We start from the raw sequence: 27,688 nt of genomic DNA, 5'->3' as shown, positions 1-27,688 counted from the left end.
CGTAGACAACTACAGACCTAGTTCTGTGTTCCTTAGTGTTGGCATAGCAAGATGTATCTCTTCTTCCTTGAAAAGACGTTGGTTATAAGTAAGATTGTTCTGGTGCCCCTCATGTTCGCTGAACTGCTGTCTGAATTTTGCTGTCAGCGCTAATTGCTTTCTGCTCTTTTTCTTGGTTTCCTCTCCGTATGTTCTACTGGAGTTCTTGAAGAAATAAAAACAATAAAGGCATTGAATAGTTCTGAAGCCCTGAATTAGCTAATGCCAGAAAGAAAAAAAAATCCAGTGATAGCAGTGCAAAAGTGGGTTTGAGTTTGGGGTTATTTTTTGGTGGTTTTGTTTTGTTGGTGGGTTTTTGGTTTTGTTTGAAGTTTTTTCCCCCCAAATTGTTGAAGTCGTTTTGAAGGGCAGATCTATTGTAAGTAACTGCCAAGCTGATTTAATAGTGAGTAAATGTTAGTTATCATATACTTAAGGCAACAAAATACAGTAGCATCAATTGAAATCTGTTTTCCTAAAGGCATTATTAGCATCTGGAAGTAGTAGGGGGCTGTTAAGGTTTTGGCTTTTGTAGGGAAGAAATACAGATGCAGTATTTTTGAGAAAGTCCTTTAGTACGCAGTTCTGCTGAGGGCGCTCAGGCAAAAACATGACTCAGTAGGAAGTAATGAGAATAGTTGGATGTTTTTTATATCAAGATTATTACATTGTACATTGTGCCTAGAGATTAATAAAGAGGGAAGGCCAGGAGCAAAGGAGAGAATGCTGTTCATCCTGTCCATTTTACTATGCCTAGTTAATTTTGCAGTTCCTTCTTCAACTCTGTAGTCAATTAGGTTTCTGTATTATTTCCACATAAGCACAATAGAGATAAACTCATAAAACAGAATCTGATTACATTGTTCCAAATTATTGGCAGTATCTGTCAGTGACAGATGTTGCTTTTTGACTTCTACTTTGAAATGGGCAATTTTTGAGGTCGCTATCTTTTGAATAGCCTCCCAGTATTATATAAAATGGAAGCTGCTTGAGTAATTTTGTTATTAAAATTCCACAGTCCGGTATAAACATAGAGAAATTCAACAGCAGTTGTGACACTTGCATAATGCATGGAGTTCTCTGGCAGCAAGGCTGATGTAAAGCATTTCCGAGCAGGATAAGGCATGCATATTTTACATCATATGGGATCTCTGTGCACTCAAGCTTGGACAGGTTGAAAGAGGTGTTTAATGAAACCCTCTTGCATTTAACCAGCTTCCCTATCTTAGAACATTATCCAGATAAAACTTGTGGCATGCTGCTATATAGCGTTATGTACAGTTCTTTAAGCTTGATTTAATTGAACTAACGAGTACTGTGTGCTGTTGAGGGATTCTGACTCTATACTAAAATTTCACAGAAGGTTGTTCATGCTGGTGCTTGTGGAGAGCTGCCTCTCTTCCCCACCCTTGTAGCAGACTGTTTTGTATGAAATAAAGAATTTAAATTGCCTGTTTGTGATACTTTCGATAATATGCTGGGCAAATAGTGCGCAAACTGCTTCTGTCTACTGCTGATGAAGGAATAATCTGAGGCAAAACAGGACAAAGTTGCCCTCAAAATTAATAATGCTTTGTTTTGGGATATATTTCTGCAGGATAATCCGCATAGATTGACTCTGTCAATGAGTCCAGAGGAAGACTACCATAATAAACAAGCAAAAAGGGAAGCAGAAAAGCTGGAAAAAAAGGTCAATGCTCTTTCTGAAGAAGAAAAATCCCAAATCTTTGAAAAAGGTTAACTTGCCTTTTCATATTCTTATTTCAGTAACTGCTTAAAACCACAGTTTTTTAACTGGTGTTCTGAAGAATATCTTAAATTCTCAGGCACTCTCCAGTATTTGCTCTGAAAGGGATGATTTTTTTTTTTTTTTTATTGGAAGCTCATGTATATGTGTAATGGGGCCATGCAGTGTAGTGTTTACACTGCAGTGTATGATTGGTACATTCTATTAGTTTTAACACTCAAAAACAGAATGATCAATGTCTCCAGTAGGGCAGAATAAAGGAAATTGTCTTAAAATATTGTTCTTCTTATTCCTTCCCATGTTAACTTGTACTAAGTATAAGATAAATTCCACTATTTACCTTGAAGCTGTTTATTTTTGAGCATATGAGGTCTGGTCCATGCTCCTATAAAACTTATTTTGTAATTTTATTTCTTATCTTTTCTACTTAAACAGCCAACTATAAAAATAATCTTGTGTTCAATTTATTCTGGGCAATAGTTTAAGCTTGGAAGCCCTGTGCAGTCGTCGAAATTTGTGAAAACAGTGATCTAGTCACAGAAATCCTCCAAAAGAGTGGAGTTAATCTTCTGAAGCTTTAGTACTAGGCAGGGGATAGGGGAGCAGAAAATCAGATGAGGCTTTCTACTTGCAGAGATAAACTGGAGAGTACTTAGAGGCGACCAGCTAGAATCTCAAAGAGGCTGAAACGTAAAATTAAACACAACAACTTAGCTGCATCAGTGTACTGACAGAGAACTTGAGTAAGAACTGGGGGGGGGAATGGGTTCGAAAGAAGTGTCTTACCTGCAAGGTCTGGGTTGCCTGAGTTGGTGTTCGCGGAGCTGGGTGACGGGACAGGCTGGCAGATGCCACTTTGTCAGGGTTTAAATTGCATGTTACTGTAAACAGGATGTGAAGGGGGGATTGGAAAGAGAATTTACAAAGACACAGTGTTCTGTTTGTCGTTGCCACGTGATAATCTGCAGAATTTGTTTCAGTAAAATATTTGAAAGAACGGTTAATAGAAAATGCTAAACTTAAATGCTTGTGTTTTTCTGATCTGTGTCACCTCAACAGGTTTAAACAGTACTTTCACTAAAAGCTGGAAATGACAAACTGGTATTCTGCTCTCCCTACTAGGTTTGGAATTAATTGCTCTTCAAAGCAAACCTCAGGATACCTCTTGTCTCCCAGCTCTAAAAGTGTCTGACATTGAGCCCAAAATCCCGTTCACTGTGTTGGAGACAACACTCGCAGGTTGGTGTAACCACTATTTCGTCCTCAAAAGAGTAACACTTGGATTATTATCTAGCTGCTTGCCCAGCTGTTGCTCTTTTTTGTTCTTTACAAAGTGTATGTACTCTGTTGTCAGTAGTTTTGGTTCTTTGCCTCTAGTCCACCATCTACCACCTCTGCTGTAGACAGTTTGCAGTGGATCTGCAGATGCTTCTTGCCACCGCCTCAGAGGGGCGATGTGGGGCTGTTGTGAGGTGGAACCAGCCACCCGCCCTTCCCGGAGCTCTGGAGCAGCGCTCCTGGTGCGGGCTCCCTGCTGCCAGCTCACTCACCGCCTGCGCTGCCCTGCCGTCAGAGGAGTCTCTGGGTGCCGAGCTCCACTGCTCTTGAGCAATCTCCCCGCTTTGCAAAGGCTTATCCAGGGTGCAGCACTCTGGGCAGCTTGTGCAGAGAGCCTTCCTTGCTGCCCTCCCTTCCTACCTGGTTTTTATGGAATGCGATGTACAGGAGCCATAGAAAAAAAAAAAAGTCATCCTTCATAACTTCAGTGCAAATTTCTCTCCCATGGATTGACAGGAAAGAAGAAATGGTAGTTCTCAATTTTGATACAATTCTGTCAAAATCTTGCAGGTATTACTGCTCTGCTGTGTATTTCTAACAGATGCTTTCCTGCAAGAATTGCCAGCAAGTGTCAAGTACTGTATAATTTTGATAATAAAATGACCTGGTTTTGTGAAAAGTCTAATGTTTATATTCTGATGCCCTGGTGTAGAAGAGAAGGTATAGTGCAGGAACCTACTTTCCTCAACTTTTGAGGTGGTGAAGGCAAAAAATAAGGAAGAAGAACTTCTTAAGTTGTTCAGAAACAAATTACCATTCCTTTATTTGAATGTTACCTCTAAAATGTGGCCCCTGTCAACAGAATTCTCTCATCAAATTGCCCAGGTATCCTACCTACCGTAGAGAGAAACAATAAAACCCCTTCAGTCCAGTGTTCGGTTCAATGTGCAAAGTTTAAACAAGAAGTGGCTCTGAAGTGCCAAAAGAAAATAACTCTTAATATTAAGTTCTTGTAAGAAATTGTTTTCGTTTTGTGTGTTTATAGTAGGAAGCTGTTGGTTGTTCTTTCCCTTTTTTTTTTATATATTTTTTTTGTCCCTAGCTGACGAAGTTCCTGTCCAGTACTGTGCTCAGCCAACCAACGGGGTGGTTTATTTCAGAGCTGTTTCCAGCTTGAACACGCTTCCTGAGGAGCTCAAACCATACGTGCCGCTTTTCTGCAGTGTCATTACAAAGTGAGAGGTTTACTTTCTTAGAAGCTAAAGCAATAAGATGTAATGCAGCTCACTGAAATAATACTGGTTTTAATAACTTCAGCAACTGTTCTTATAGAAGGGAAATGCTGATAAGTTAGTGTCCTGCAGAAATGATGGTCTTCCCTCTTCCCTGCAGCTTTCCCCTTCTCCAGCAGCCTCTGCATTGCCTTGTTCCCCAGTGTCATAGAATCACAGAATGTGTTGGGTTGGAAGGGACCTTTAAAGGCCATCTAGTCCAACCCCCCTGCAGTGAGCAGGGACATCTTCAACTAGATCAGGTTGCTCAGAGCCTCATCAAGCCTGGCCTTGAATGTCTCCAGAGATGGCGCCTCCGTCACCTCTCTGGGCAGCCTGTTCCATCAACATAAGCGTTCCCTGAACAGATTAGGAAATTGGTATAAATGAAAAAAAGCCTAGCAGAAATTAAAATTTTCACTTGGATAGATTTTTGGTCTGATTTCACCATGGGGTCACAGGAACACTGACCCCATCCCAGGGGAGAGAGTGGCACAGGGCAGAACAAGTCACTGGGATGGGAGGAATCTATTCTTTTTATTGGTGATAACAGTTTATGTGATGTTATTACTGTAGTTTCATATGGTAGCAAGCCTGTACAGAAAGCACGCTTTGTAATACACCATTTTGAATTAACAGGTTGCTTCAATTGAAAAGCTTGGCATATTAATTTTTTCCTTCATAAGGTGTGAAGTATTATGTTTGCTTCCTAACGCCCCAAATTATTTGGTTGTGAGAGTAGTATTGGCCTAAACAGTCTCCCTTGCAATGGATCCTGGTTTTGGCGTACATTGCAGATGGAAATAAATCTCTATTGTTTTTCGCAGAATGGGATGTGGAGCCCTTGATTACAGGGAACAAGCCCAGAAAATAGAGCTAAAAACAGGTGGTATGTCTGTCAGCCCACATATCATTCCAGATGATTCACACTTGGATGTGTATGAGCAGGTAAATTCATCATAAACTTCAAGACGTTACATTTGTAATAACAGCTCTGTAGTTACGGGTCAGTCAGGGCTTCCAGGTAGAGGGTCAGCTCACAGGCATTGAAAATTTAGCGTATAAAAGGACTTGTGCCTTTTTGCGTAAGATATACATTTGACAGTTACAGTAACTTAGTGTTTTGTTTTAAGGGGAGTGCTTCATGTGGTTATCCATTTTGAGGCAATCCTTCACTAGCATCTGTCGCCATGTTTTTGAGCGCTGCAAAAAGACTTTGGAAGCAGAGGGTAGAGGACAGAATGGTACAGTGTTATACACTGAGATGGCTGTTGACCTGCGTGCGTCACTGTTAACGTGGTTCAGAACCATGGAAGGTTTGCAGGATCATTAGATCTTTTTATTGGTCGCAGCAGTCCTAGCAATATCCTCTTAAGATTTTTTTCAGACTTGCTGGTATCTGCTGCTGTGGTTTGCTTTCTGTGGATCCTGGAGTTGAATTAGGGAGACTCCTTAGCAGAAAAGGTGCTGCGTCAGAACAGTTTTATTTGTACATCATGTGGAAAATCAGAAATTCTGTTTCTGAACTGCTGCTTACTGTTGAGAAGGAGGGATTGACAGGCTTGCTTTGTGTAAAGAACAACCACATTTCATGTCTGCTCTGATTTTAGTAGCGCAGACTGCATTAAAGTGGTTTTGTGATGTGTAGCATTAGGTTGGCATCATTGCATCACTTTCATAAAAAGTTACTGTGCATTTCTCAGGCCATTGTTTTGGTTGTCTTGTGTGAAGGGGTTTTTTTTGTGTTTTGTTTTTTCCTTCAGGGTGTGCTCTTTTCATCTCTATGCTTGGATAGAAATCTGCCAGACATGATGCATTTGTGGAGTGAAATATTTAACAAGTACAGTACATTGTGTTTCATTTGTTTGTGTTTTTGCATGTGTCTCGAGGTTCTCTTTTCCCTCTTCCTCCAAACATTCTCTTCTTGGAGATCCTACTTTGGGATTTCTTTTTATAACTGTATATTTGAATGGCTCCCAGTTTCTAACCTAAGTATTCCATCATTTGCATAAATAGATAGTGGATTAAATGGAGCAACAGTCTAAAAGCTCTTTGTTGAACTTGGGATGATGAATGATTCAGTATAAATTCCATCAGTGTGCTTTTATATGAGACCTAGAGACCCGCTTCTACGCTTTTTCAGCCCCCGGTTTGAGGAGGAAGAACATTTCAGAGTGCTGGTTAAGAAGACTGCCCAGGAGCTGTCAAACGGGATTCCAGATTGCGGGCATTTATATGCCTCTATTAGAGCCAGCAAAAACCTTACGCCTTTGGGAGAACTGCAAGAAATGTTCAGCGGGATGGATCAGGTGAAACACTAATGGCATCCTTCAGCGAGGCCCAAATCCTCCACTTTGGAATTACAGCGCTCCTTTTTGCCAGTTCTTTCTATTGGATTAATGTGTTGTCTCTCTGCCTTCCTTTCCTGCGCAGGTGAAGTTGATGAAGAGAATTGCAGAAATGTCCGATATTAAACCAATACTACGCAAACTACCACGCATTAAGAAGTATTTATTAAATAGTGACAACATCAGGTGAGTTCCAGATAAAAACAAAAGGGGTGTTTTGATAAAGAGAGGCCACGGCCTGTGAGCGTGTGTTTCTCAGGGTGCTTTGTCGAGTGCTGGGGTCTGTGGAAAAACTACAAAAATGTTGTTAGTTTAAATTCTGCTTGCTTACGAAGTGGTAGCTCTGGCTTATTTTGTTCATTTTTTAACAGATCTGAGAAACTTAGGGCAAATTTCATGTGTAACTATTGTACGAAAAGTGTGTAAATGGCCTATAGGATTTTAGAGAAATACTCAAAATTCTGCTTTTTTATTTTTCCTTAAAGGTGCCCAGGAGACAAATACTGTTACATTGTATTGTAACAGTAGAGTGCAATTTGTGCGGGATTTTTTTTATCCTAAAAGGAAAAGAGTGACATTCTGAAGTCTACTTTATGCATATAATGGAAAAAGTAAGAGAGCACTTTAAGATGTTTAGTGTCAGGCATGTTACTTCCAAAAATAAGTCCATATGAAGTGACAGAAGTTGCAAAGTTTTATTTTGCAAAGCATGAACCGATACATAAAATTGTAGAAGTATCTATACTGCTCAAAACTGTGGTAGGTCTGCCTGTAAAGAGAGAATATAGAGGAAATTAGTTTATTTATGAGACACTTACATTTTGCAAAACTGATGTAGTCCTGTCCTGTGCGCAGAAGTGTCCTGCGACAGCTACTGCTAAAGTCTGGGTCTGAGGGTGTTTTTGAACAAGCAAAAGAAAAGCAATTGGACTGTGACTTTTTTTTTTGGCATATCAAATGATGGATTTATGAGTATTTTGCTTTTTGCTGTGATAATGATTATCAGTGACTGCAGATCTAATATTCTCGTGATTTTATAGAAAATGTTTAGGAAGACAAAGTGGTGCAAATCATAAAGGGCTGTCCAAAAACACAAAAATGTACTTAAAAACTTGATATGTGTTTTTAACAGATGTTCAGTGAATGCAGCACCTCAACAGATACCAGAAGCATCTAAAGAAGTAGAGAAATTTTTGAAGGGCATAGCTAGAAGTAAAAAAGAGAGAAAACCTATTCGTCCCCATGTGATTGAGGTAAGAAATTCCTTCATTTGTGACTGGGGCATCAAATGCACTGGGATTTGATCTTGTATAAAGAGCACTGCGTAATCGGGAGCAGGTCGTTTGAACTTGGATACTGTATCCATACAAAGATGTCTGGAGAAATTTGCTCCAGTCAGCTCTGTGCTGAGCTGCTGTCTGTGTATTTTGCTACAGAGGCTGTCTTCACCTCGGTAAAATAGGCCATAGTAATCCTGTAGATCAGCTGTTAAGCCTCGCCCTGAGGTTACTGCTTTTGCGTGGGATGTGGAAAAAGAAATTCTTACTTTCTCTGTCACATAAAACTGTAATTTTTTAGCTAAGCTTTACTTGAAATGTTGGCCAAAAGAAAATAGGGCACGATGTGCAGTTCCTCAGCTGCGTAGGAATTTGAGCGGTTATCTGGTGTTCAGGACATTTGGCACAAAATGTGCTTGGCTCAATGGAGTTGACAAAGAATCTGCTGTCAATATGCAGATCTCTCTTAATTTCTCATGAGACTGGAATAAGCTCCCAGTTCCCTGCCCATGAGGGAAATGAGTTTGAAATTTTCTGTGCCTCATGTAATCTCTGTCTTGGTGTCTTTCCGTGCCAAATTACTCTTGAAAGGAAATGTATTTGGCATTTGCTTAGAGATTCGGATATAAAGAAGTAATCGAGTAACTTGCTTATGTTTGTGAACACAAGGTCTGATGGTGGTTTCAAAGAGGTTTGACGGGTAGGGCGTTGCATCTGTAGTATTATTAGTCTAAATTGTTGAATCATTTTTTAATATGAGGGCTGGGTCTCTTGTAGAAATCTTCGGAAGTCAAACCCATGGGAAGTGAAATGCTTACTGGTTTGCAGATCACAAGGAAACTAGTAAATGTAAGTACATCATTGGTTGGGGATATTGGTATTACAGGGCTGCAATGGTCTCTCTTAAGCTGTTACAGATTCTCTCGCTGTTTAGAAGCTCCAACACACCAAACAGTGTGCCCTTCAGTTCCACCCTCTGACTGCCTTAATCCCTCTGTGTCATCCTCTTTGTCATCATCCCTTTGGCTCTGGTGTGATCATTTAGCTAACTCCACGTCGTGCATGCAGGCAAATATCTGCCGGTGCTGTCTCTTGTAAGTGATGCTCACTTTATTTTTAACCTGGTTTCTTTCAGAACCAGGCTTGTGCAGTGTCATTCCTGGTTAGTCCCTTCCTTTTCTTCCTCTCCCTTCCTAAAGGATTCTGAATGTGAATTGCACCCGACGCAAGAGCATCAGTGACAATTAAGTAAAAACGAAAGTCTGTATTTGGCTACAGGAGAGAAAAAGAGTTTAGCATTCCATGAGCTCTCCTTTGAGAAGGCGGCAGAGAGATCTTAGCCCACGCTTTTGCTTGCTCACCAGGGATGTATGTGCTGCTGGGCTTGGGCCAACCAGCCAGAGATGTGTGAGGGGCTGGGGATCGTGTCTCTGAAGTTGAGAGCAGCTTGGGCATATTGAAATGGGGTCATAAAAGCTCTTGGAGGTGTGTAAGGCTCTGCTCTTGCTTGAGTAAGCACACAAGCAGGTCTATGTGCGAAAGAGGCCAAGAAGTGAGTGCCACGGAGGCCTGGAGACATGAAGAGGACTGGAAGTTTTCAAGCAGGGATGTAAGGAAGAATCAAGTTTATTGCCGGAGGTGTTTGAGCAGAAATTCATATAGCTGCTGCTGTTGATAATAGTTTGCATTTTTTTATGGGTTTCAGTTTCTGTATCTGGTTTCAATATCTAAAATTGTGTAGGTGGACTGTATGTATGGTGTGTTGACCGTGCGCGTATGTGGACAGACGTAGAAGTGGAGAGTTACGAACACTTGGTTCAGCCAGAGTAAAGCCACGGTAGCGGAGGCATGCCAGTCAGCTCTGGTAATAACGCCAGGCCTGCACAGTCGAGAAGCCGGTGTGCGAGGGTGGGTAGCTGGTGCAGATAGTCCGTGTGCTTCAGTTTCCCAGGGCAATCCTGTGGACTGGATTGCTAATATGGGCACAAGCGAAATGTCAGTGATTGCAGTGTAGGACAAGCGGCAGCTTTAGCATTTGTGTGTTTGGCAGAATTTCATAGTTCTCAAAAACCCCTGAGTTCTCAAATGGATAAATTGTTTCATCTGTGCTAACTGTGACAATAATACGTTTTTCTCTTAGGATCCTACTTTCAAACCATGCCAGATGAAGACCCATTTTGTACTTCCCTTCCCAGTGAACTATATTGGGGAATGCATTCGAACAGTCCCCTACGCCACTGCAGACTACGCAAGGTGGGAAACAGCATCAGCAGGGAGCTTCTCTGTATGCTGTGTAGCACAAAACAAAATCATAGAATCACAGAGTGGTTTGGGTTGGAAGGGACCTTAAAGGTCATCAAGTATCAACCCCCCTGCCCTCGGCAGGGACACTTCCCGCTAGACCAGGATGCTCAAAGCCACGTCCAGCCTGGAAAAGTGGAACAAATGGAAAGTGTTAGGCTGACCGCAGAAAATGGAGTATCGATAGAAAATGCTTTGCAGTGCATTTGTCACAAATTCTTTACGGAGCAAGCTTTGCATGGCTAGGTCCAGAAACGCCCTGTGTTAGTAAATGCTGAGATGAAGTAATGAGGGGCTGCCGTCCTCTAACTTCCAAATAAACAGCCCTGCCTGCTTGGATGGGTCCGAGTTGACAATCCTATTTCAGGTAACAAAGCTTAGGAGGCTGCTCTCGTATTTCGTTAAAGTGAAATAAATGGAAATAGCCAAGGAACGTTCCAAAGCAGTGTCACTCTTACAATGATGTCGCGTTATTCCGCTGTTATTAAATACTGAGTATTGTTATTGTTACTGTTGTAGCTTACAAGAAGCAATGCATTGCAAACGGGGATCTTTGGGAACTTTAGAGGAAGCTGAGAATATTACGATTGTCCAATTCATTTAACGTCTTTGCTGTTGATATTTCTCTCATTACAGCCTTCGAATTCTTGCACGGTTGATGACAGCTAAATTCCTCCATAGAGAAATCAGAGAGAAAGGAGGGGCTTATGGCGGAGGTGCTAAACTTAGCCACAACGGCATATTCACTTTCTACTCCTACAGGTAACAGTGGGGTCATTCTTTCCTGTTCATGTCTTGAGGGGCTGCTGACTGCACTTACATGTATCTTTTTTTGACTTAGTTGTAGCTCTCTTTCACGATCAAGTGAAATAAAAGGAATGTTGAATCACAAGGAGTGATTCAGTGCTGATGATGTTCAGATTAGTTGCTTAAGGCATCAGAGTTTTGTTGATTAACACGTCCTTGCTGTCTCTGGTTTCTGTCCTTGGGAAAGCCTAACTTATTGCTGCTGGTAGCAACCGTTGTTGCCTCTCTGTACTTAGGTGTTTACTCTCTCGGTACCACATTTTTGTAAAACTGGCACTGTCTTGTTTCCTGCTGGGTTGAGGAGGCCCTAAAAAAGGGAATTCACGACTATTCTGAATTTGAAACCAGGAGTAGAATGGTGTTGTTCCCTAAGGTTTGAAAATGCGCAGCTTCCTTTGGTGACTGTGGCTGCAATCATCAGAGGTTTGGGAGAAAGCATTGCTGGTGAAGAGCTACAGCTGCTTTCTCTTTCTTTTCTTTTCCCCTTTTTTGCCGGTCCAGAACAGTTACCTTCCATTGGTGTTACCAAAGCACTTTCAGATGAAATTTGAACTGGAGGTATTAAAGACTAGTTTTAATCCCCACTAGAAATGTTCCACGGGTGGAGTCCTGGCTGAAGTCGTTTCGCTGGGCTGAAGGCAGCGCAGCACACCACTCGGTCGGGATTCCTAGCTAAAATTTGAGCAGCCTTGCCTCTCTGTGAAGCTTCAACATGGTGGGACTTGTCCTGGTTCATATTTCACTAGTTGTGAACCTGTTGCACCTGTTTAACAGAGAGCAGGAACAGGTGTAGCAGGAACCAGAACTGAGAGAAGATACGGCGTATCGTACGTATTACTGCTGTTGATATGAATGGCAGTTATGCTTACTAAGCTGTTGCAGCGAATTGATAGTGCATTGTAAACAGTGCTGGTTTACCATCTTTTTAAATACCAGTTCTCTACGCACTGCCTTGGGAATGCTTTTAGGCAACTGAACTTGCTGCATTTTTGTATCTAAAATTCAAAATATGCCGGGGTTTGTAACACTTCTTTCTTCTGGAGAAAAAAAAAAAAAAAAAACAACAAAAAAAAAAAACAAAACAAAAAACAAACCCCAAACCTCTTTTTGTAATCAAAAAAGGAAGTTTATCATTTGGTTTAATCCCCATGTGTGTATGTTTGTGTGATGCATAGTAAACGATGAATGAAATGAGAACAAAGCAATTGCAGTATTTCATTTTGTAAGACTAAAGTAATTAATTTTTCTTTTTTTTTCTTTTTTTTCTTTCTAAGAGACCCCAATTCACTAGACACCTTGAAAACATTTGAAAAAGCGGTCGAATGGGCCAAGTCTGGAGAATTCACACAAGAAGATATCGATGAAGCTAAGCTGGCGGTATTTGCTGCTGTAGATGCACCAATAGCTCCTTCAGATAAAGGTATATCCTCACCGGCCTCCCAGCGCTGCCAGTATTTATTTATTTTTTTATTTCAGTTTAAAGGGAAGAAAATAGTTTGCTAAACTGTATCAGATGATAAGATTTGTACTTGGCAGATGTAAGACAATGGCAGTTTCAACGAAGCGGTCAAGTCCTGTTGCTCCCATTCATAAATGCCCCACGCGTTCAGTCTCTCAGCTGAAGCGTTTGTACTCGCACTGCTCCGTGACGGCAGGTGAACACAGCTGGGAGATGGAGGTAGATTAAAGAAACAATTTTAGACTTGGAAAGGGCATTTAATGCAAGGAAATAAGAAGAAATATTGGTCTTCTGATTGAAAAAGAATTGAAGGATTATTTTTCTGACACAAGTATGCATAGTGACTATGCATGTCACTAACTTTTTGTGCATTACTCTTTTTTGAAGAAGTTAAAGCATGAAAGCCTGTCTGCTGCGGTGGAGGGTGTTATCTTCTTTACATATCTGCATATTTAATGATGCCTGGTAGTACCTTCACAGCTTTTCAGTTTGCTCAACCATGGCTTTGCTTTTCTGGCTTTTCCCTCCCTCCCCCATTCTCAGCTTAATTTCAATGCAAAATTTGCTAAGTTAGAATACATTCCTTTCCTACACATAAAGGAATTGTGTTAAAATTAACATTATTTTAATATGTACTTGTCTTAACACTAGCTTATTAAACAAGAAAACTTAAAATGCAGCTGACTTTCAGCTTGGTTTTGGTCTGGGCAATTAAAAAAAAGAAGTGATCTATTTTAGGTGCATATGAGTGAAATGTTTGCATATTGAATGTTGGTATTTGTGAGAGTAATGATTTACATTCTTTGATATTTGAACACGCATCTTAATGGAGCTGTGGCAAATCTAGTGAAACGCAGAATAGAAGACGACTGTTCACCAGGCTTGGAAGCTGTAGCAGAGAGAATCCCTGTCCCTTCACTACTGGCGTTTTGATCGTTGGCCCCACATAAGGACTTGAGCTACTTGACCTAACTCTGAAGTCAGCCCTGCCTCGGGCAGGAGCTTGGACTAGTTGACAGATGTCCTCCCAAGTCACTTTTATTAAATGTATTTTTTATTTTCCTATAGTTATTTTGGAGTTCTCTGGTTGTACATGGACCTATAATATTAAAATTAATATTATCATTGAAATACTGTCGGCAAATATTCCAATAAAAAGGTGATCAAACCTTTGTCTTGCACGTATACTACAACTCATTGCAAATTTTAGGAGTTTGTTGTTATAAACCACAATAAAAATACAAGCTTCATGAAATGCAGTTCAGCTACAATGTTAGAAAGTACTGAGACTCTTTAGCATGAAGGATGTTTAGGGTATTTTAGGTTTTCTGGACCACCATTATGTTTAGATTTTTGACAAACTTACTCAGTTGCCAGGATAGAATATGAATCATTTGTTTGGGCTTTTTTTCTGAAATAGGGAACTCTCACTACCTCAGAAAATGAATTTGTCCAGTTCTAACCTTTGATATTTGATGTACAGTTACTTGCACTCGTTCATGCACTGGGCTGTAACTGAGATTCCAGTACACCAATGCGGTACACGGTTTTGTTTGCTTTTTCTCCTAGGAATGGATCATTTCTTATATGGCATTTCAGATGAAATGAAGCAGTCACACAGAGAACAACTTTTTGCTGTCAACAGTGATAACCTGGTTGATGTATCAAACAAGTAAGTCTGTGCTCAACTTAGGAAAATGTTTAATTGAAAAATAAAATCAAACCTAATTTGAAGAAGAAAACAGTTTGTGAAAGTTGTCATAATAAAGTCCTTGGATTTCTTCCCTGGCCTTTTGTACTGCTTTCACTATGTGCTTTTGTAACGTAGAGACAGAGATGTTAATTACATCCTGCTGCTTGCATTTTAGCAGATTAACTCCCTCCTACATTCCGAGTTTGTGGGAAGATTGTTTTACTTTTGAAGGGTCCACAAACTGTCTGGAGAAAGAGTAGGCTCAGAGATCCAGCTCCTGGCGCTATCAGCTGGTTCTTCTAGACGCGTAACATTTTGTGTTTCTTCAGGCTTCCGAATTCCACTTAAGAATTCCATTACTGAAGAACAGGAGGAGATAGGCTAGTTAGGGCTCTGCTCTGTTGTATTTCTGATGACTGGGAAAAAACACTAAATCCAACAGATGCTGTAAAAGCAGACAATGGGTGCGCATCAAACAGCTCTTGTTCCTGAGATGGGAATAGTTTTAACTTGTATCGCAGAGTTATGGATAACGGAATGCAGCGGCTTCTCATTTGTTTCTGTTTTTTTTCTCACAGGTATCTTGCAGTTGGGAAGAGCACTCGTGGTCAAGCTGTACTTGGCCCAGAAAACGCAGATATCACCAAAGATCCCTCCTGGGTCAAACGATGAATTGCTGCTGAACATCCAAGCTAACACAAACCAAGCCCATCTGTGTGACTATATCATGAGGTTTTTTTGTAGTAAATTTTAACTGTGCTATGGTCCAACTTAAATGTTCATTGCCGCTTATAACAGTGTCCAACAAACCAGTTAAAAGCCTTCCTTCTTCAAATAGGGTGAAAAAATTTCTAACCATACCATATTTAAGAGCAAGAATGATTTGCTCTGTTATGGCAAAGACAGACCTTAATATTTTACTGAAGACTCACTCCTCCAATCACCTATGAATACTATATAAATTAAATATTTTTTTATATGTAAAACTCTAGATTTCTAAATGGCGTTTGTTTGAAATGGTGTCTGCTGTTGGATATATAAAAACTGTCTCTCCTACTGACAGATTTCATTCTCTGGTGTGATAATTCCAGCTTCCTTTGCGTAAGCCACCTCCAGGCAGAGCTTTGTGACAGGCCCTTCCTCCTCCCATCAAGCCAAGTTTGCAGGTAACTTTGAAGTTCAACTTATCTTGCCCATTTGGGCAACATTCAGTCCCATTTTGATCTGACAGTCCCAGTTTTAACTTTTTGTCAAGGTCCAGTTAACAGATAAGCTGGCATGAGGAAACATCATTATGGTGTTTGTCAGCCTAATATCAATTTTACCATTTTTCATCGTTATGGGGTGGTTTTTTTTAATAGTCTTGAAGAAGCTGAGAGAAAGGAAACATGAAACAAGGAGCAGGCTCTACCCTTCTGAATCTCAAGTTGTTAAACCTCTTTCCCCCCACCCCCCCGAAAAATAGTTTTATCATCCCTGTACAAGGAGCGGACTCAGAGTTCTAGCCCAATCCTGAAGAAGCAACACAAACCAGCCTCCCCTGCTCTGAATATTTCCTGCACGGTTTGGGAAAGAAAAGGGCAGTGGCTTTGTTTCCTTCACTGGAGCGTATAGAGAATCCTTCATGAAGGGATGTTCCCCCAGTGATTTAAAAGCAGGTGAATACAACTTGTGACAAGTCAATTGCGATGTTTGCAACAGTACTTTATTTCACTTCAGATACATTAAGCACATCCTGTAACTCAACACAAAGCTAGCCATCTACACTTATTTTTGGGTGTAAGTACTCCGGAACAAAGTGCAGCAGATGAGTAACTTACAGAGTGCATAGAACGACGGGTGTTGCACTTTCTGTTAAAGGGCAGGATCAGTAAATGGTGCTCACCTATTAGATGCTGGGGTTTGTTTCAAACATAACACAAGTACAGGACAAAATCTGTGACATCTGAATGTCTTGTTTCACATAAAGTGCTGGTACAATAATTTAAATGTTACAAAACAAAGCTGTAACGATTCTAAAGCATTGTTACTCACAATGTGCATCTATTACAAGAATCTAAACGTGATGTCTTTAGATGGCTCCGGTTTCTGCTTCCTTTGGGCTGTGCATAGCAACATGCTCCAGCTGTCCTGAATCGGAAACATCGTAACTGGTCTTGTACTTGGCCAGGATTTTCATCAGTGGTCGCAGCTTCAGCCACCATTGCTCCTTGGGAATCCTGTGTCTGTGGGAGAGGTGTGGTGGGGAAGAAAAGATAGTTATTTACTTGCGTTATTTACTATGACAAACACAGTGTGTAGGTCATTTGACAACACTAAGGGCAATGGCCTTCCTTATAAATAGGATCAGATACTGACATTTGCGGTGGGATGGAAACGCTGACCCAACGTTGGGAGAAATAAGGACAGAATACTGGAGAAACTAATAGATCTTATTAGAAAGATGTTCTTTATAGGTAAGTATAATACCAAACTGGGTGCAAAAATGCTGCCCCACTAAACTGGACCAGAAGTAAAGTAACTCTAGGCATTAGAGCAAAGCCAATTATGAGAACGTTATTTAAAAGGACAGAGGAGTCCCAGAATTCTTAACAGGAGTTAATTCTGCAAGTATAAGGCTGAAGAGAAAGCGTGAAGGGAGCGGTTAGAAAAGTGAACAATCAAAGTGAGTCACTGGCTGAATGTAGGCCAAAGACAGGAGTGGAACGAAACGGTCGGCAAGCGCTGGGTGTCAGCACTGCGGAGAAGATGTTGTCTGATGTGGTGAAAGGAAGCCAGTGTTGAGACGTTTAAAACGTCAGCAGCGTATACGTACACAAAGTCTGTTTCATTCTTGAGCTCAGCCACAGGTTGGAAAACAAGGTTGCGTCTACGCATTCCCAGCAAACAGACCGAGTCATCCGTATTGGCAAATACTTTTCCTAAAAAAAATGAAATAATTCAGAATCCTTCTTACTCACACTTTTAAGGGCAAATACCTTTTTTCTGTAATTAAATTGCATAGGAAGCTTACAGTAGCTTAATTCCAATTACTGAATATTTAATGTAATGATAAAACATCAATTAGTACTTTAATAGGGTTAGGAGATCTTCTCTTTTTTAATTTAGCTTTGGTGATTAGCAATGAAAATACAGTGTAATTAAGCAACAATAGGACTGAATTTTTAACATCAAGTTTTAAATTAGATTTTAGTAAATAATGCTTCGCAAAAATGCCCAAAGAAGACATATTACCTTCTTCTGTCTCCCATGTAGCCACCATGAAACAAAAAGGAAGAACAGATGTAACTATATAACCATCAATTCCTTCATGCATGAAAAACTGCAATCACACTAGCATTTTTTAAAGACAGGTAAGAAAACGGCTATATCTGAATTATTGACCTCACTTGAGGGGAAATCTTACAGTAGGAAGCACAGCAAGGCGCTACTGAATAATAAAAACATAATCAAGAGGGAAAGAAGTACGCTGACTAACAAACAAAGTAATATACGTTCATATGTCTGTGTAGTAGAGCAGTCTTACGGACTGAGAGCTAACCAAAGGTTACCGTAACAAGAGAGAGCACCAAACATTTCTGCACCTTTTCGGTAGGTTTCTTTCAGTTTTTTGGAGATCCACTGCATAGCTTTTGCAGAAATTTTTGTCCCGAAGTTCCTATCAAATGGTGAAGGTGCACCACCCTGTGTGAAATGCAACTGTGTGTTAGTCTAGTTCTCGGACCAGTATTTGTGTCTATTTATTTATCAGTCATCTCTGACAATGGCCTGCTTTACCTCTTCTTTCCATTCCCCCCGCTTCGAAAAACAAACAAACCAAAAACCCCTCCACGCCAACCAAGGTAAAACATCTAACGTTTGTGTTAAGCACCTGTAGAATTCTCAGTGAATCGATAGTATTTTCACTTCGATAACTGGAGGGCACTGTTTTCCCTTTCTTCCGCTTCCCCTGGGAGCTGATCCTTCCGCTCTGCCCAGCTCCCCCACTGACACAGGGAAACCTGGATCCAGCCTCATACGGAGCAGGAAGCAGCTGAGGGAGGGGTGTCGGAGGGAGCCACAGAAATGCCACGTGCTGACTCTCTCTAGTCTGAGGAGTCTGGGAAGCCCAGCTCCCCGCTGCAGCTAGAATGAGGAAGGCCATAATGCTGCACGTGTAATCCTAGGGTAAAACAACTGGCATTGGGACTTCCTAGACTAGAAATCACGTTATTTCTTTTCCTTTTTTTTTTTTTTGTTTGTTTGGTTTTGGGTTTGGTTTTTTTTTGGCTGCTTTCATTCCAAGGCCTTTATATAGTTCTGGGAATAAAAGTGTTGTTTGGTTTGGTTTTTTTTAAACCCTCTGTCTGTGTTATATGAAGTCAGACTTTTTTGTCCATTTTTCAATGCAGCAGATGGGACTGAAATCATTCCTGAAGTAGTTCCAAATAGTTCCAGATTGTTTGACTAATGCTGGACTTGACCTTCAAAATACACTTTGTGAAATTTCATGCAGAAAGTGCCAAATGTTGAATAATTTAAAAACGTATATGAGTAAGGGGAATATACATACAACTTGAAATGACTTAAAAGTAAAGACAGTTGTTTCATTAGTAGCACTTGAGAAATTTGGCCCTGCCTCTGTTTTTCACTCTACCTCAGTCTTGGTGGTAGAAACGCGCCATTTGTCCATTAAGGAGCCGTACAGTGAGACAAAGAGATGCGCGGTACAAAGACCACACGGAGCAGCTCACTACTGTCTCTTCTACAAGAACAATCTATCTACACATACTTCCTTAACAAAATCTCATCTCTTCCAGGGTCCAGAGGCCAGACACAGTATGGATGGGCAGATAAGCGTGTTCTAGGGATGTATTACAATAGTAGTAAATTAGCTGTATTATCTATTTTTAAAGTTTAATTGTTTCTTAATATGGAGGAATAAAAATGAAAGTCATTAAGAATCTAATGTGCTTTTTTCCCTAGATTTCTAAGAAGGAATTGCAATAAAATATAATCCTAGCAAGAACTTCTGAGTTACCTACAAACAAAAATCCACACATTTTTTTTAGCTTTAATCCCAAGTCAGAGTTCCTTGAAATGCTTGAATAGCATAAGCTTTGTTCATACAAAGTTAAGCCTGACTGTAATTTTAAGGTCATTTTTACCTGCTGCATGTGGCCCAATACATTTTTTCGACAGTCAAACACTCCTTTTCCTTCTTCAGAATACAGCTGATAAATGAAGTCAGTTGTGTAGTTCTCATTGCAGTTCTCATTTCTGTAACAATTAAGGCCAAATACAGTTAGCAAATTTACTGTTAAGTAGTGGATGTCTTTACAGCTACTGAATGACAAATGTTTTCCTGTTTTCTTGATACCAGTAATCACGGCTTGGATATTTTCATCTCACCGCATACGTTCACACTTTCACATAACACACTCATGATTCTGAAGTCTGCATTACTTTTACTACACTGACACCACTGGCAGGTCACTTGGAACCCATTGTTGAATAAAGGTAGTGAAAAATATCATTTTAGGTCTGACAAGTTCATTATGCAGAGGAAAAACTGCATTAAAACAAAAATCCAATCGAAAAACATCCAATGCCATCATTTTTCCCTTTATAAAAAGCCAGGATAATGAATAGTACCTTAGGTTGGTCACTACCAATATGGTAAATGTAGGATATTTTCTCACCCTAGTCATATAACCAGTAGAACTCGAATAAATATAATGGTATCCTCATGCAATTTACTGTGGGATTAGTTTTTCAGCTCTTTCTTTGTTACTTGGCATACTGAAAATAAATGCTCAAGAGAGAAGCTATACAGCCTGATTCATGCTGCCTAAGAAGGTATAATTTTAAACATGCTAGTCAACATATTTTAAATGTTTTGATTTTTGAAAGATATTTTATTGTGTTAGCTCTTAAAATCCAAGTAGAATTTTTATAATAAAAATACTGTATGTGTACAAATGCATGCTAGTTTTGACACTATATATAGTAAGAAAGAATCTACAATAAAAGGCAAAGCCGATGAGAAAATAAGCTGGAAAGAGGATAAAATATTAGATTATAAAGCAAATATATTTACATAGAAAGAAGGAAGCTTTGGACCTGAGCATCCAGACAGCTCCGAGACTCGCCTCCTGGAGCTACAACTTTAGTAAGGATCTCATGCTAAAGGAATAATCAAAGAATACAGACTTAGAGTGTCTTTGCAAGCGGCCAAACAGCCTACTTGGCTGGAAGTGCTGAGCATCACTGATGACGTCTATTAAAACTACTTCTGCTTACCTCAGCACCAGACCACGCTGGATACTGGTTTTCATTTTTTCAGTCAAGTGTTCCACATTGGCCTAGAAACAACAAAAGTATTTTTAAGAAGCTGTACAGAACTCTAAACCAACTTTACTGAGCCTACATATCCTGAGAACTTCTGTAAAGTATTCCACATCAAATACTATGCGCAAATTCAAATAATCAGCAGGTTTTTGGAGATCCAGGATAATACATTGTGTATGGTTATTCATCGTGGGTTAAAAATAACCTCTTCCTCCATGTCACAGATGACTGACTTTAATAGCAACACAAAGTTGTTTGTACGCTACACTGGTATAGCACCAAGTTGGATCACGTCAATATACATAAAAATACAGGAATTGCCACAAAAGACGGTATCTTGCCCTTACTCCCTGTCCTTGCAGAAGTCCTTTTATGAATACAGGGATGTACTGCTGTGCGGGTACTACGGTACATGACATGAGGAGCACAGGCCACTGAGAAACGAGTGGGGAGGAATTACAATTCATTTCACACCTCTCTCCCTTTCAGGACATTTCTATCTGCCTAGCTTTGTATTTGCCCATGACTGCAGTTAGCAGCAGTTACCTCCCAAGTGTCAAAGCGTCACAGTAGACAAGTTCCGTATCAGTTTACACCCTAATCTGTAATCCTTAAAGCCTGAGATCTTTATTTCAGTAACACCTCCAAACACGTCCCGAGTAGTTGTGGTATCAAAGTCAGCATCTAATACACCTTACGCACTATTCAACTCCTGATGCGAATAGCTGTCTAATACAATAGAAAAGGTATTTCTTTTTTTCCCCCCATGTTTGTTTTTTCTTTTAGAACTGCTCAGGTCTGTTCATTTACATGTAATTTGAAATTCAGTCAGAAGAATAAAAATTAAACAATTCACCTAGGAGTGTTTAATTACTAATACAACAATTTTTTCAGTTAACTGAATATGCCAATAACTGAATGCCAAGAATAACTGGTATAAGCTCCTGCATGTAACATGGCATAAGAACTGGCATTATATGAAAGCGATACCCACAAGTGTAGCTTTTACATACAATCTAAACATTTGGGTTTTTTGGTAACATGAGCCATCTAATTCAAATATACACTTTATGCTATATATGTACAATTTTAGGATCTACTTAAAAATCAGGAAAACTTTTCTAATGCTGTATACCTGGAGCTCTCGAATATCAAACTGTTCTTCAAAGATATAAGCAGCATCAGCTCCTGCCGCAAGGGCCCCCATATTGGCCAGATAACCACAATAACCGCCCATGGTCTCAATGATGAACACACGACGCTTGGTACCACTGGCCGACTGTTTGATGCGATCACACGTCTAATCAAAGACAAGATATTTAAAGTTTAAATTTTAAAAGTCTTAATTTCTACATTTTTATACATCATGCAATTTTACGTCACTTATTGGTAAGAGAGTTTAAAGGACTTACTTACAAAAAAATATAACTTTAAAAATTCCAACATAGCATAACCCGTTTAACTATAGTAATTACCAGATAAAGTAACTCTTACCTATCATACACTGAACACCACAATCAAAATAAAATGTTTTGCTACTATCAAGTCTTATTTGCTTCCTGCAAATACTGAAACAAGAATTAATTTTGGTTTGTGTATGGAATTAAAAGTTGTGATAGTCTTCTAACAGAGGTACAAATAGGTATAAAGGAGCTTTTTAATCAGCTCTGGTGTAAGTTCCTCTTCCTTGCTTTAACTCTATTCATTACTGAAGAGTTTATTTCTTCTTTGTATTGATTTTAAAATTCACTGCGTTCCCAACCATACCTAACAGTTACAGTTTCTGAAATGTAAGTCCTGAGCATGTGTTGCCCTATTGTTTGCTTTCCAATAACGATATCCACACAAATATAATTCTTTGAAGCACTACCAGAGCTTTTTTTTAAAAATGTTTTTGGTTTTTTATTAATAGGTCCATACTTACTATAAGACGACTGCCATCTCCACTTGCATCTTACTCTGACCAGCATAAGAAATGTTCTCTACAAAGAGATCTGTTGTTTACGTGCCACCAATTAACACCAATATTTATTAGAGCTGCCTAAGAGACTTAGGAAATAACAGAAAATCTCCGGTGTGGTAGGACCTACGGAACTTAGGAAAACGTAGAAACTTAGGAAAACATAGAACTAGGAACTAGGTTATTATGTATCTCCAGGTTTTAATAATACTCAAAAAGCTATCTGACAAACTCTCACTTCCTCAAATGAGTTCTTCTACCCTTCAAGGTCATTTTAAAGTCATCACATAATACATCTTCCTTTCAGAAAGCAAGTAATAGAAAGAAAAAGATACTATTTCCTTCTTTGTCTTAAAAATAAATAAATAGGTTATACTAGACTTGGTGACAAGAATAATTCTGTGAAACTGATGTACTGTCCCTACACTAGTTCTGTTTAGTAAAAATGAACCTGTGAAGTTCATCATCATGAAACCTGAATTACGATAACGTTAAAAAATCCCCATGCCTTACTGATTTTCTGAATGAGTAACTGCAGATGCTGTAATATTTGAGGTATTTCTGTTTCACAGGTATTTCCAACCAGAACCTTCATTCAGCTAACTGAAAACAATACTTCAAGCTGAAATAAAGCTTGTGAGCAGTACGGTCTTTAAAAATATACCTAACAGACCGCAGAACAAATGATGAATTGATATGTGAGAAAAGTTAAAATAATAGAAGTCTAGAACTTCTCATATCATAAAGTTTAATGCACTGAAGGACTACAAACAGTTTATGCCTTTATTTAGGTCCAGCTACCAAAAGATACATGTAATTTACTTTATAGATACTTTTATTTATATATTTGCATATGTGCATTTGTGTGTGTATGTATACACAGAACACGCATATATACACACACAAGCACAGAATTTACATGAATTTATTTAGAATATGGACTGACATTCTGTTACCGTAAGCAGGAAGTATCCCCATAACAAACTACATCACAAACGCCTACGCTGAACTTCTTTTTTTTCAAAATGACACTTTCTTTTACCTGTCTTGGATTTTGCAGCGTCCTCAAGCACTTTACTTCCCCCTTCCAGATGTGGTTTCATAAAAATCTCTGCACAATACTGGCATCTGGCCATGTAAACAGTAACATACTTATAAAAGTCCCCATTACTTTTAACAGTGGCAGATGCAGTACTGTACTGATTTTAACTCATTTTAAAAAAGCTTCTTGGAACTGGTTGGATACTATGTGTTTAAGCTTATGATATAAAAAAAAAAATCTTGGCTTTAGACACTGAAGAAATAAATACACATGAGAAGATTTACTTCTTTTTGAGAGACTTGAAAGATCCGTAAATGCCAAACTTTCTAAAAACTTTTCCAGCTGCTGGTCGTAGAATGAAGTTTTCTGCCTTTTTGAGAATTTCTAAGCAAGGATGTAAATCATCAGTTGATTTTGGGATTAGTCTAGATTTATTTTAAATGATTCCTATTCCCAACTACAGAAGAGACATAGTAGAAACTTTCCACTATTCTTGCTCTCCCAGAATGACTGTGACAGAAATACCCGAACTCAGAAATGTCACAGATTCATTAATTCATATACTACTCCATAGGCTGGAAAGGCCAAATCTCAACACCCGATGCAGGTTTCAGAAGTTGAACATGGAGGCATGGTGGCTCTCTGCAGAGGACTCTCTGGAATTCCACCGCTAGTTGAGCTTTCATATGAACTGAACAACTTCATGAAAAATCTGATATTCAAAACTTCACCAGATCAACAGTGTTCTATTTTTAGCATAAACTAAACATTCTAACCATAATGAAATTCAATAGATACAATCACTATTATTTTATTTTTTACTGAGAACATTACTGAAAGCTGTACAAATTCCAATTAAAATTAATAATAAAAATATTGAAATAAGAGGAAGCAGCAATACATGCAATCACTTTTTTCCTCATGTTGTTTTCACATTTTCACTTTTACATGTGCATCGCTGTTAGAAGTGATATCAGTCATAATCAACAGACTTAGCCTGACATTTATAGAAGTAGGTAAGGGGTAAGCAGCTAATGGAGTGGTAAAAGTACCTGTGTCTGCCTACGAACATACAGCTACAATTCACCCACACTCCATCTCAGACATGCTGTACTGCATCTGTCAAAGACCAGGCCAAAATATATTCTGACACAGCTCTTTTAATCATCTACCAGAGTTTTTTCACTCTTTCTACATAAATATCGCTGTATCAGAGCAGGAAAACAAACCTGCATTTCTCAAACCCCTGGATCTGTATTCTGATTTTCTTGGCCAATTACTTCGTAATTAGTTATATAGATTGATAACATCACGTTTGATAAGACCCAGAGCTGCTCAGAGGTTTACTGATCTGTTTGCGTTAGGCTTCAACTCGGTTCCCTTTGCTGCGGCTCCAGCAGACTCAATAGGATAGTAAAGAACTTAAAGAGTTCACACTGCACTTATGCCCAAGGGAGAAAGCTACGGCAGACCAAAACTAGAAAAACTGATTGTTCTGCCTGAGATGGCAAACTCATTCATAGCAAGTTCTGGCCTCTAACTGCTTTGTTAGCATCAGTGACAGACTTAACTGCTTATACTATGCATGTATTTATATGCACTTAATATATGTTAAGCCTAATGCAGTCAATGGGATTATTCATGTATTTAGTGTTAACCATGTACTTAAAATGCTCTACTGCACTGAGCTCAGTCATTAGCCCATGCAGTAAAGGTGGCATTTATTTTTAAAACACGTGCTTTCTTCTTTCATCTAAGTAATGCTGAGGAGCTATGTAAGATAAAAAACAAAATCCAAGCGAGCAAAATATTTTATTTTCAGTAAAAGCAAATGTCCTAAGCACTAATGCAGCAGTCTTGTATAACAAAACAGTGTCCCCAAGAGTTAAAAATCCAACATAATTAATTTTTTATTAGGTTAATTTTTAATCAGTCTCGGAAAATTTTTTAAGTATAAAACATAAAAAAACCAACAGTAACTGAATTATTTTATAAAACTAGACATTTGAACGTCTTTAGGTATGCTCATCTTATGCACTTTATCATCTTAACTTTTAAAAGATATGCAGTCTTACCTCCACAATAGCATTCAGGGCAGTGTCAGCACCAATGCTAAAGTCTGTGCCTGGCACATTGTTGCTAATAGTAGCAGGCAACACACAGATAGGTACGCAAAACTCCTCAAAGCGGGAACGTGCCTCGTGTAGCTGCAGACAACTTTCATAGGCCTGAAGCAGTGGTACAAGTATGAGTGATACATTCCTTGTCTTTGGGTTGCTCTGCTAATGACTCCTTGCATGTGATGGTAAATTTGGCTGTCCATTGGCCCATCTAAATACAATTGGTGAGATTATTTGGGGGCAGGGGGGGGTTATCCTGTACATACCACAACAGTGCACTGGGGTTGCATTGGCACAATGCTCTTTGAAGAAACGCAGAAGATTAGTGCGAGTTAATACAGAGTGAACGTGAAGTGTGCAGAGCATAGAGGTCTGAAGCAGTTGGGCAGAAAAAGACAGCATAAAGGTAACTGGAAATCATTCCACAAGAAACCACTTAAAGAACAAAGTTTGATACATGTTAAGGAGTTTAGAAAGTTAACTAGTAAAACACCTACCCCTTGAAGGAAATGCTTAAAGAAAGATGCTTTTTTAAAAACTATGTTATCCTATAAAGTCAAGACACGCATCTACTTCCACCAAGAAAAAGGAAAAAAAGCTTTGCCTACGTCTTCCAAGATTCTACCAGTATCACAATCTGCCTCTATGCACACAGTATGGACATAGGCCCAGAAAAATCCAGGAACATGTGCACATGGATGAGTTAATAAAGTCTGCAAGTACAGTTCAAGGATTCTTTGAAAAGCAGCTGTAGGTCCTTGGGAAGATTCCAAACACTACAAAATAAATCATCATATGAAAAGGATTAGATGTTCCTAACATATGCCAAAGGTTAAGATTTTGCATCTGTTTTAAGTCAGTAAACATATTTTTAGTTACGTTGTTCCAATTCTTCCTAAACTAAACTAATCAGCATCTCTCATGATATTTGGCAATTTTTCAAACTACCTACGTAACGACTCTCCAGAAGAAAGCCTGATTACATAGTACGTTACTTTTTTCTTAATCTCTTTCTCCCAGTAAAGACTAATGTTCACAGAAGTCTCGTATTTTCGATTTCTTAAATCAGTTCAGAGAAGCAAACTATTGCAGATCAAAATTAGATAGCTATCTCCACAAATATCTATACAGTGACTGATTTAAGCAATAACTTAGGAGAAAACGATGGGAAAAAAATTCACCTGTGAGAGTTCTGCTCCATAGATTTTTTTTCCTAGATAAAGCAGATCCTGTTCAATGGGAGGACAGGATACACGGCGATAGGTGCATAAGTGCAAACTGACTCGCCAAAGTCTATCTCTCATGTATTTTGTAAGTGCAACTTTCAATTTAGCTCAGTTCTAGGATGCATTTCCAGTTTAAGTCTAAAACCCAATCTAAAAGATTGTGCTTTCAGTCCCGTAGCTCTGAGAAGCAGTATAGCCAAAAGAGCAACAAATGGATATTTTTTTTTTTTATTATTTTTTTTTGAGTGGATGAGACTTCACTGATAAAATGTCAGTAATTACCCAGCCCAACTCAGCTCAGTCAGGCTGCTTTGAATTTTTCTTCGTACTGGAAAATGAAGATGTACACGGAGTCACAGTGGTTTGGTAAAACTACATGACTTCCCGGAGATCTGCAAAGCATGAGTTTCTCTAAAAAAGTTTTATACTGAGAATTTTGGGAAACCAAGTTGAAGGGAGATTTAGAGCAATAACTAACACAACTGGTTAGTCTGCATTTATGATATGTTAAGATTCAGGTAAGATATGTTTTACTTGCATTAAATATTGCCATTTTATTTGATGCAAGTGATCTCAGCAAACATATCCAAAGACCGTACCTTCACCAAGCATGAGCATTAGATAATTATATGCAACATCTTCACATCACTGCAGCAAAATATGAAAACGCTTTCAATAAAGGGTCACTTAATAATTATAAAAGGGTAAACAAGTGATCAGTGGATTTAATAATTGCTTCACGATTATTTTTTGAAATTAAGTACCACAGTCAGATCATATAAGGATACTG

General features: G+C 39.1%; 2 protein-coding genes across 4 annotated transcripts in view; one reads left to right on the top strand and one right to left on the bottom strand.

The window, feature by feature from the left end:
• Positions 1–15,385, top strand: part of PITRM1 (pitrilysin metallopeptidase 1) — a 30,051-nt gene extending 14,666 nt beyond the window's left edge. The window contains exons 14-27 of the mRNA XM_063324452.1: positions 1,637–1,775; positions 2,909–3,025; positions 4,167–4,299; positions 5,163–5,283; positions 6,099–6,175; positions 6,479–6,644; positions 6,769–6,869; positions 7,816–7,936; positions 8,738–8,809; positions 10,101–10,213; positions 10,898–11,023; positions 12,343–12,488; positions 14,097–14,199; positions 14,799–15,385. Coding sequence (XP_063180522.1) covers positions 1,637–1,775; positions 2,909–3,025; positions 4,167–4,299; positions 5,163–5,283; positions 6,099–6,175; positions 6,479–6,644; positions 6,769–6,869; positions 7,816–7,936; positions 8,738–8,809; positions 10,101–10,213; positions 10,898–11,023; positions 12,343–12,488; positions 14,097–14,199; positions 14,799–14,892 — 1,629 coding nt within the window. The 3' untranslated portion in view covers positions 14,893–15,385. The remainder of the gene's footprint in view (positions 1–1,636; positions 1,776–2,908; positions 3,026–4,166; positions 4,300–5,162; positions 5,284–6,098; positions 6,176–6,478; positions 6,645–6,768; positions 6,870–7,815; positions 7,937–8,737; positions 8,810–10,100; positions 10,214–10,897; positions 11,024–12,342; positions 12,489–14,096; positions 14,200–14,798) is intronic.
• Positions 15,386–15,903: 518 nt separating this feature from the next.
• PFKP (phosphofructokinase, platelet) overlaps positions 15,904–27,688 on the bottom strand; it is a 48,041-nt gene continuing 36,256 nt past the window's right edge. For 2 of the 3 annotated variants that reach the window (XM_063324455.1, XM_063324454.1), the window contains 7 exons: positions 25,628–25,780; positions 21,686–21,850; positions 20,503–20,564; positions 19,368–19,479; positions 17,805–17,904; positions 17,036–17,141; positions 15,904–16,445 (listed from right to left, as the gene is read on the bottom strand). In XM_063324455.1, the coding sequence (XP_063180525.1) occupies positions 16,292–16,445; positions 17,036–17,141; positions 17,805–17,904; positions 19,368–19,479; positions 20,503–20,564; positions 21,686–21,850; positions 25,628–25,780 (852 nt within the window). In that variant the 3' untranslated portion in view covers positions 15,904–16,291. The remainder of the gene's footprint in view (positions 16,446–17,035; positions 17,142–17,804; positions 17,905–19,367; positions 19,480–20,502; positions 20,565–21,685; positions 21,851–25,627; positions 25,781–27,688) is intronic. The other variant, XM_063324453.1, reaches the window with a different exon arrangement.

This window comes from Chroicocephalus ridibundus, chromosome 2 (assembly GCF_963924245.1).
Source record: "Chroicocephalus ridibundus chromosome 2, bChrRid1.1, whole genome shotgun sequence".
NCBI lineage: Eukaryota > Metazoa > Chordata > Aves > Charadriiformes > Laridae > Chroicocephalus > Chroicocephalus ridibundus.
Note: the sequence above shows the minus strand (reverse complement) of the source record. Positions and strands in the feature narration are given on the sequence as shown.